This window comes from Lactuca sativa, chromosome 4 (assembly GCF_002870075.4).
Source record: "Lactuca sativa cultivar Salinas chromosome 4, Lsat_Salinas_v11, whole genome shotgun sequence".
In the NCBI taxonomy this organism is placed as follows: domain Eukaryota; kingdom Viridiplantae; phylum Streptophyta; class Magnoliopsida; order Asterales; family Asteraceae; genus Lactuca; species Lactuca sativa.
Window position 1 is genome coordinate 203,845,321 of NC_056626.2, and position 10,647 is coordinate 203,855,967.

At 37.5% G+C, this 10,647-nt stretch overlaps 1 protein-coding gene across 1 annotated transcript; it reads left to right on the plus strand.

Moving 5' to 3' along the window:
- The first annotated feature begins 4,697 nt into the window (after positions 1-4,697).
- LOC111889020 (uncharacterized) lies at positions 4,698-6,821 on the plus strand. Its single transcript, XM_023885148.2, has one exon. It carries the CDS (start codon positions 4,726-4,728, stop codon positions 6,325-6,327), a length of 1,602 nt encoding a protein of 533 aa, XP_023740916.2. The 5' UTR covers positions 4,698-4,725; the 3' UTR covers positions 6,328-6,821.
- The last annotated feature ends 3,826 nt before the right edge of the window (positions 6,822-10,647 follow it).

A 10,647-nucleotide genomic window follows, 5' to 3' on the forward strand; every position in this document is an offset into this window, starting at 1 on the left:
AGTCTGTTGTCAGTCGTCATAAATCGAAAATCGGGAGGCAACACATGAACAGAGAGTATGATTAAAATCCATGTCCCAGTTCATACGATATCATGAAGAATGGATGAATATACGATCCCTTTTCTAAAGGATGCGTTTCTGATAAGATCAGAGCTGACATCGGCTTTTGAAAGCTACGATTGCTAATCAGATTCTGAAGTCGTACATAATAATAGTTATTAGACTTATCCAAGTGGGAGACTGTTGGATTAGGTGTCTAAGCCCATAACTATTTTTGGTATGTACTTGGTTTGATTATGAGCATGATCATTTTGAGTTGCCTTCACTCATGCGACTTGATAAGATGACAAGAGGAGAGAGAGTAGAATTTGTTATAAGAATAATAAATTCATACCCAAAATGGTTTTATTAATATATTACAAGATTAATATATTATTTGGAAAACATATTATTTGATTAGTATTGATCAGAAATTAATTTGGAATTAATTTGGTGGTCAAAAGAGACTGATTAAATAAAGGAGGGATAGTTGTTGGTTGGGCTATGGACTCCCAATAGAAGGTGTTGGACGAAATCTACAGGAAGCCCATAAGTATTTCGTCCAAGGGGCCTTCTAGAAGGGTTCCATGGATTGCTTAAGGCCTAAGTAGAGAATTAAGGTTTCCACCTGAAACCCTAGCAACCAAACAATCATAAAAGGACCCCTTAGTCTAAGGAATTTAGCCCTATGCTTCTTGGAGTTGCCCTAGCCGATTTCTTCCCCTCTCCTAAGTCATCCTCCTTGCGTTGGGTGTTTGTGACTCCATTAGAGGTGCAACACTTGGGTCACCAAGCTTTTAAGAGTCAAGATCAAGAAAGATTGTGATTGTTATTGCTACATAACAATCAAGGTAACAATCAAGGTTATTGCTTTGGTATTCAATGTTATTATGTTCATAGTAGAAAACCTGGATCAAAGCAATTAGGGTTGCATGAACACCATAAGAATGATGTTATGTCCAAATCCCAACATTATGAACGTGCTAATTCATTTGCTTGCTTTTGTGAGGAATTATGCATACAGTTAGATAGGATTGTTTTTATTGAAAATATTAAGCTCTAGGGGCTGGATTGGAGTCTATTAGAGAGTTGATGATCATTGTAGGATTTCATGCGCACAAGGTGTTTGTCGTATTGTCTGAAAGAACCTAATAAGTATGAAAGTGACATTTTATTTGAAAATCCTTAACTTCGAACCCTCATTAAGCCAAGCATTAAGGCCCTTAGGTTAAATTAAATTTCACATCTCTATAGCCTAATAAGTAACCAACAATCATGTTAAAAGTGAGAAACTTAAGTCTTAACCATTAATATCTTAATAGAACACCAAAAGTGATTTAGAAGCTACAATTTGATCAATTTTCACAAATCTGTCCTCCAACTTCTAAAATCCTTGAAAGTTAATACGAAGATCTAAAAATCATGAGACTTAGTTTTCTGGAAATCTTAGTGTGTCTACTTTCTTCAAACTTTGAATCACATTTCGAAACTCCAACTCCGTAAGGGGTATCTAATTACATGAGATTATATGTATCTAATTATGTCGTTGCATAAATGTCGTTTCAATGTTCTTCAAACTTTGAATCACATTTCGAGTTCTCGATTCAGTTGTTATTCTTGTGTGTTTAATTACATGAGATTATATGTATCTAATTCGATATGATTTATATGGACAATATTCATTTTCACATTCGTGTTAAATAGTTGTTCTTGTATATTTAGTCACATATGATTTCTGTACACAAGATTCATTTTCGTGTTTTTGATTAAATAGTTTTTCTTTTTCCACATTAATCATATGTGATCAATACATACAATCACATATGATTAAATACATAAGAAAAAGTATTGAATCAAAAATATGAAAATGAGTATTATCAATATATGTTATTTGATACATATAATCACATGTGATTAACTACATAAGTACAACTTTTGAATTGAGAAAGAAATAATGAATGTTGTCCACATAAATAATATGTGATTAAGTACATATAATCACATGTGATTATATGTATTTAATCACATATGATTTATGTGTACAATATTCATTTTTGCGTTTTTAATTGAACAGTTGGTCTCGTGTATTTAATCACATACAATTTATGTGAAAAAGATTTGTTTTCACGTGCTTGATTCAATAAATCATATGTGATAAAGTATATATAATCACTTCTAATTATATATGCGAGAACAACTATTGAATCAAGAACAATTAAACAAATTTATGTCCACAATAATCATATATGATTAAATACTTATAATCACATATGATTAAAGTTGACAAAAAAATAATTCTTGAATCGAGAAGGCAATAATGACATATATGATTAAATATATCCAATCACATTTGATTAAATATATCTAATCACATGTGATTATATGTATCTGATGACATGATTTATACGGAAAAAAAGAATATTGTCCATATAAATCATATGTTATTAAATACAAATAATCACATGCGATTAAATATACATAATCACGGGTGGTGGTGGTATGTAGTGATGTTTGGTGGTGGTAAGTGGTAGGTGGCGGTGGTGGTGAAAGGTGGTGGGGGTGACATGTGGGGTTGTGATTATAAAGGGTGACAGGTGGCGGTGGCGAGTGGTGGTGATGGGTGGTAGAGACGGGTGAAGGTGATAGGAAGTAGTGGTGGGTAAGTGGGCGTTGGTTGAAGGTGAGGGTGGTGATGGTGTATGGTGGTTTTAGTGGGTGATGGGTGGGGTGGTGGTGATGGGTGGTGGTCGGTGGCTTTGGTGGGAGGTGGGTGGATGTGATGGTGGCGGGTGGTGATGGTCAGTGGTGATGGGTGGTGGTGGTGGGGATGATGGAGGTAGGTGGAGGTAATAGGTGGTGGAGGCGGGTGGTGGTGATGAGTGGTGGGTGGTGGTTGGTGGTAATGGCGGGTGGTGGTGGTCGGTGGTGATGGGTGGTTATGGTAGGGGTGGTGGAGGTGGGTGGTGCTGATGGGTGGTGGAGGCGGGTAGCGGTGATGGGTGGTGGTTGGTGGTAATGACAGGGGATGTTCATAATAGTGGGTAGTGGGTGGGTGATGGGTGCGGGTGAATGGATGCGGGTGGTGGTGACAGGTGGTGGTGGTGGTCGGTCGTGATGGATGGTGGTGGTGTGTGATGGTGGTGGTGATGGGTGGTGGTGGCGAGTTGTGGTGATGGGTGGTGGTGACTGGTGGTGGTCATAATGGTGAGTAGTGGCTAGGTGGTAGTGATGGGTTGTAGAGGTGGGTGGTGGTGGTGATGATGGTGGGTTGTGGGTGGGGGTGATGGTTGTGGGTGGTGTGGTCGGTGGTGGTAGTGGAAGGTGGCGGTCAGTTGTGGGTAGGTGGTAGTGATGGGTGGTGGAGGTGGATAATTGTGGTGGAAAGCATAGAAAACTTTATCTACCCTTTTACGAATTAAATGTCACATTATGTACATATGGTTTGATTTAAAGTTATGGATTAAAGTTATGCGATTGCATGATATGGTCTTTTTTAAAACATCATGGCACATTTTTTCTATAAAGAGGATTGTTAAATATACCGGAAAACCCCCAGGCTTTGTTACCTTTATTCTATAATTAGGGGTCTACCAACCAAGTCTTTCAGAGAAACCCGTAGGTTTTTAAATACCGAGTAAAATGTCAACCACAAGGAATTTCAATGACAATCTAAGTCAAACATTTTTTTTTTAATAACGAAGCCACACCATTTCTAAACATAGACAATAATCTCGTTTTCTAGAAGCCAAATCAAAGATTCTGTCTATATATTTGTACCCAATTTAAGATCATCTTGAATGGTCCAAATATATTATTTCCATTGAAATAGACGACAATCTTTCCGATGATACGAATGAAGAATGTATCTCCTGTTTTAAAAGTAGATTCTGATATTTACCTTTAGATGTCAAAATGGACTATTTCAAGGACAGTATATCATAATCAAATTTGAATATTTTGCAATGCCATATACCTTAATTTGCTTACAAGAATCTGAAGATATTTTTCCTTGCATTCATTGATGTGCATTCTTCTGATTATGGCACCAAAAGAATCGTATCCTTTTTTGGTTCATTTTCTTGATTCAATGTCCACTTTTGATTTCGAAAACATCCCCTTTCAAATTCCAAAATCAGATTCATGTTTGTAGTCTCTCCTCTGCATTTGAAAAATATTCCGTATATGTTAATGCATCTGTCGATAAGTTCTCCAAAACCAAAAGAATTCTTCGTCAATTTAGAGCTCAAAACCAATTCAATTGACTTTAAAAGTCAGAGATGAGCCTAATAAAAAATCACGGCCCCTAGAAAGAACATCTCAGGAGGAGGAATCCTTTTGCTGAATAACCATGCTACTTTTATTCTAGAAGGTAATACGTTAAATCATTGAACACTTTTCTTCTTAAGGTTGATTTTGTGGATGTTTGTTCGTAACCTTTACCATGTTTTATGTTTTCTCAATTATCAGGATCAGTTATTTCATATATCTCCAAGCTCTTAAGAGGTGTCTTCCTTGTACTCAGACGAATTTGGTATTTCATTTCTCTTAAATATATGTTTTCATCATTTAAACTTGTGAAGTCATAGGTTTGACAAAAAAAGTAAAATTCTGGAAGCATTTTTTACAATGCATTATTAATTTCTATAGGAATCGACTCACTCTCGATTGATATAATTCACAACCCTTATGCGGAAAAACCCACCTCGGACAAAAATGGAGCCCACGGCTCCAAAAGTGCAAAGTCGATATCTCAACGGTCCATCAGTTTCTTGCCATGATCACTGCAAAGGTGCCACTAAAGAACCAACCGAAACAAAGCCCATAAATTTGTTTCCAAGAAGAATTCCAAGAGACCCTCCAGATAGAACAAAGCTGGAAGCATCGAATTCCCTAAACAGGATTAAGAAATCACCTTCAATCGTTCCCAAGATCACATCACGCAATGTCAAGAACAATACTGTTGTTAAGGATGCAAATGTAAAGAAAGATGGCTTAACATTATCAACCAAGAAAAGCGATGCCATTGAACCAAAGAGTCGAGACATGAAGCCAAAGTCTGAGAATTCACAGGCCAAGAAATACAATCCTTCACAGTCAAGAACATCTAGAAGAAGACATAGTGACATCTTTCTACCAAATGAAGATATGCCGCTCTCATCTTCAAGAGTTCCTAAAAGACGACTCAGTGAAATCGGTATACAACCTAAGAAAGATGTTGTATCAGGTTCTAATACGTCTTCGGTTCGAGGTTCAAGAATCAACAAGAACGAACAAAGAAAAGATTCAAAAGTCTCGGTGAATAAGAAACCTAATTCTATAAACCCTACAGTTTCCAGCCCGAAAAGAGGTGCAAAGGTGCCGTTGTTGAGAAGCTATAAAAGTCTCCCGCAATCGGAGCTTAAAAGTCCAAGAAAGTCAAAGCCCAGGAAACCTATTGAAGAAGTTGTTCCAGAAAAGACTTTGCATGTCGTGGAACCCAATAACGATGTTGAAACTACTGAAACCCTATTGCATGTCGTCATGCCCAACGATGTTGTTGAAACTGATAAAACCGAGTTTACTACTACGCCTGCAGATTCTTCTCCAAGCTCCGAGGACAAAGTCATGACACATGATCATAACGGGATGCAAGTCGTAGAGCCCAACAACGATGTTGAAACTGCTGAAACCCTGTTGCATGTCGTTGAGCCCAACGATGCTGTTGAAACTAATAAAACCGAAAGTACTACTACGCATGATTCTTCTCCAAGTTCCGAGGAGAATGTCATGACACATGATCATAACGGGGTAGAAGAATGTTCAGCACCGAAGGAAGATGATTTTACAGCAGCGGATGATCAACATAATGAAAGCATAGCAGATACAGAAGTCACTGATACAAAAGAGGCCATACGGGTTGGAAAGTTGGTGGTGGAAACTACAGATTGTTCTCTTGAAGACCTAGAATTCATAAGAGGAAGGGTGCTAACTAGTCCTTTATCCGAGGGCAGCAGTCCAAGAAATCTGCAGTTCAGGCAAGGAAACGAGTTGGATGATAACGAAACTGAGAAGGTCGAGAAGATAATTTTGAGGAGAATGTCAACTGATGGCGTGATACATATTCCTGAAAGTCATTCGGTCAATGTTGATCTTAAACACCAAGAAATAGCAGAAAAGGAAAGTCCTACATTGTCCAACAAAGTTATTGAAGAGACTGCTAACAAACTTATTCAGACAAGGCAGAGCAAGGTCAGAGCTCTAGTGGGTGCTTTTGAAAAAGTCGTTTCCGGTAGCAACCAGACACCTTAGACTAGCAGAAGTACTAAACTGTTATGGTAACGTATTATGCTTCTTTTCCTGTGAAACAAAATATTTTTATCATATTGATCTAGTATCATGAGTAGTGTCTTTCAATTCACCCATGGGGTTCAGGTATATTTGGAACTTTGATCGAATCATGAAACCACATGTGAGAACACAACACAACAAGCTGGATTACATTATTAGTACAATGTTACGAAGCTCCTATTGTCCCATCCAGCCTGACATCTCCTTTCATAACTTGCTTAGAAGCATCACAATGTCTCAGAATCTTATATGACAAATTTTACAGATATTATGTCATGATCTCTTAAAAAGAAATTGATTGACAATCGACATGGACGCCAAACAATTCAAGAATATGTGGAAGACACGAAACAAGTTGTTGAAAATCTTTTAGTAGTCAGGGACCCCATAGATGATGAAGATCAAGTTGTATTTTTGCTTCATAACATAGTAGATGAATTCAAAGATATGGTAGCTTCTATTCAAGGCAATATATTACCCACTCTAATTTTCTCACATAGAATTATAAACGGTAAAGGTTGTTCGATCGGATTCTAAGAATTCTAATCCAATAACAATTTACAATCCTCAAAAACATTTATAACTTTTTTGACATGCAAGACATTTTACATGACAATATTAGCATGTATCTTGATTTATCTTGTACAGCCATGTCACTCCTCAAGCACATTTCACCAATACCCTACCAAACTAATACACACCATGGATATTTAATACACGAGCATCCCATTATGTTACTCTACAAACAACTCACCTATAGTGTTTCTATGATCTTGTCTGTTGTAAAGTGATAACGTTGGTTAATAGTTTAGGTCTCAAAATCACACACATTCTTTGTGTAATTTTAAACTGTAATACCTCGGCCGGTGACGAAAATGTTGGGTTGTGCGACTTTATCTTTGGATCACAGTTATTAAACATATATTGGACACAACTAAAGAGTATTATAAAATACATGCCTCTATTAATATTAAAACAAGAGTTGCATCATTCTTTTCCTTCTAGTACATTGTTATAACCAAAATGTAATATACGTCGTAGCAATTAGACGTCCCCATACGAACAAAAGTAGGATGGTTGTTGATAACAAAAAAATTCCACATTCTTGTAACATTCCCACTTTTACGTTCCTAAAAATACATGCATTTTGAAAATATGTCAACGTAAAGTTGGTGAGGTCACATGTTTTGATTCTGTGTACTTTTATAACAAAAATATGTTTATAGACTTGCATAAGTTTTTATGATACTTATACATAACATTAATACTTGTATATCGAATAACTATAATGTTCTTAGAGTGTAACTAGTGCTGCAGAAGTGTATAATCATTGTTATATGATGTCCAAGACATCTACATGGTGCTAAAAAGGGGCACACCAGGTTCAATACTTCACACGCTTCATCAACGTCGAAAACAAAACAAATGACTTTGGCAGTTCGTCACCCAGTGGGTTTCGTCAAACCATGGGCTGTAGCTAAAACCACGGGTGCGGGTGTCAACCCGTATACACAACTTCCTCACTGACATGAGATTAAAGGTTGTAGGCAGAGGATTTTACTAAATTTTCATTTTTAGCTGATGAATTTCATATCGAATGTCGACTTTTAACGATTCCAACAGTGAAAGAATATGTGTGTCTAAAACTTTAAGTTACTAGATTGTGCGTAGTCTTATCGGGCAGCATAACTACTGTATATTGAGCAATATAAAACCAATAGTAGAAATTAAACGAATAAGCCTACATAGTTGTATAATAATGATAAACCAACTGTCTAGCTACTAAATATAAAATTACCAATAACATTCATTGTTCCTTATAAAAACTATATTTAGAGTTTTTTTTTATAAATGAATCGAGTATAAATTTTATAACGAGCATGTATTTTCCCCCGAAAACACAGTGGTGTCGTAAATTAGCGTGTTTTATTTCATGTTAAACTTTTTCGGATAGTGGTTAGAAACTCGGTGTGGTCGGCCTCAAAGGTTCCCGAAACCTTGAGAAAGTAGAGTGGAATCAGTTTCTTTCGTGTCTATAAGCATGCCACGTCGTGGTGTTTTGGATCATGCCAGATCTTCCACATGTCACATTCTTATCATGTCACATGTTAAATCCACTAAGTTCTGTCCCCGTGACTCGCCACGTCGTGGATATAAACTTGCCACATCGTGGTGAGCTGGTTCTGAGGTGGTTCAAAGCATTCATGACTTTCCACGTGGCGCACTCTCGGCCAGCCACATCATCATTTTACAAAGTATTTTTCAAATCCTAAAAAAATCATATTTTTCGTATACGAGCTCCATTTTTGACATTCTTTATATTCACACGTAGTTATTTCCGAGTACTACAACTTTTCTTTAGATCCCAACAGCCAACTCTCACTCTCTTTTAAATTCATATTTTTTATATAGACTACACTGTTAAACTCAATGCAAAAAATAATGACTCCTTCGTACCAACTCCATTCTTGACTGTCTTTATATTGAAAGATTCATATTTACGAGATCTTCAACTCTATTTTACATTGTTTTGGCTAACAAGTAATCGATTTCTCTTTCAATTTTATGTCGTACACTGCTATACTATGTCGACATGAAACTTTAAAAAATCATAACTTTTTACGGAGTTAGATTTAGGCGTTCTTTATATTTCCAGAATCGTGTTGACTTGTACTTTTGTTTGTTATTTTATTTATACAAAATAATGTTAAATAATACAAAATTTTATATTTTCATTAAACGTTGTTAAATATTACAAAATAAGCCTATTCCATCTGATGTTTGTCTCGTTCACATGTGACGATGGATGGATTAATTTGAATTTTGTCACAATTTCCCCCGTTATGAAAATATCGTCCTGAAACTTAACTTGTGGACGAGACATTGTTGAACAGTTTGGGGTATTTTTGTTTCGTATGATCCTAGCGTTCCCAATGTAACACCGTGAATTTTCAAAATAATTTTTCGCAATTATAAAAACATTTCTCATTTAATTTCATAAAACATTAAGGTTAAAATTCCAATTCGTATCATACAAATCCCAAGATCACATAAATATATATCAAAAGTCCCATGCGTGTGTACATATCAAGCCGGCGCCTTCCCACGATCATCGCTAGTACCTGAAACAACAACACTAACACTGTAAGCACGAAGCTTAGTGAGTTCCCCAAAATACCACACATAAAACACATATTAGCCACTCGAGACTATAACTCTATGGGTCCGTGCACCCAAACTCTGTGAACCCTCAGGTTCTAACTCTAGGAACCTTCCGGTTCCAACTCTGTAAACATGCACAACATAAATCACATAGAAATAATGCAGTACAACATATAGCATACATAACATACAATTACTCTGTCACATAACTCTAGTTACCTACTCAAGGTAAAGTATAGTGAGAAGACTCACCTCGCGTATCTCGGTATCTCACGAATCCTGGAAATCCCTCGTGCTCGATCCTCCGAGCTCTAATCATCCTATAACATCATATGTCTCTAATTAACACTTTTTATCTCTAAGGTTGACTATCCCTAAGAAGTCAACACAGGTCAACTCTAGTCAACGGTCAATGGTCAACGGTCAACTTTGACCGGACTCGGCGAGTGCACAAGGGCAACTCGGCGAGTCTAGACGTTTTCACCAACTTTCTAGGATTCCCTTCTTACATGTCGAGTACTCCCCCTGACTCGACGAGTTCCACCTGGAAGAATCGCGGGGTCACCCCGACTCAACTCGCCGAGTCTCAAGAACAACTCGGCGAGTCCCAGTTCGACTCAGTCCCCTGACAACCCTCTCTAACTCACCCTGACTCACTGAGTCAACCCATGACTCGACTGGACCACTCACTGAGCGAACTCAAGGCAATCTTCAAGCTACTCGCCGAGTCTGTTCGTCGGACTCGGCGAGTCCATGCCATGCAACCACTCCAACTTGCTTCTAAGGTCAGATCTGCTTCAACAATTCATAGATCTGGCCTTCCTAGACTGATTCATCACGTAAAGCCCCTAACTTGGTGTTCGTAACACACCCCATGGCTCATAAATAGCATTATGACCTAAGGCATAAGGATTCCAATCCAAAACCTCCATTGATTCCCAAAAAGCTTGGGCAAAGGGACACTCTGGACCTCCAAGGGTCCAGATCTAAGGTCTAAATCGCTTAAGGGACCAAGGGAGCACTAGATCTAGCCACAAAAGGGTTCAATAAGCCCTAAATCAATGTAAACATCAACATAGAAGAGGATAGCTAGAAGGTATTACCACAATAGTGATGCTC

Coding starts and splice junctions, on each gene's coding strand:
- LOC111889020 (XM_023885148.2), top strand. CDS start 4,726: ATGCGGAAAAACCCACCTCGGACAAAAATGGAGCCCACGGCTCCAAAA.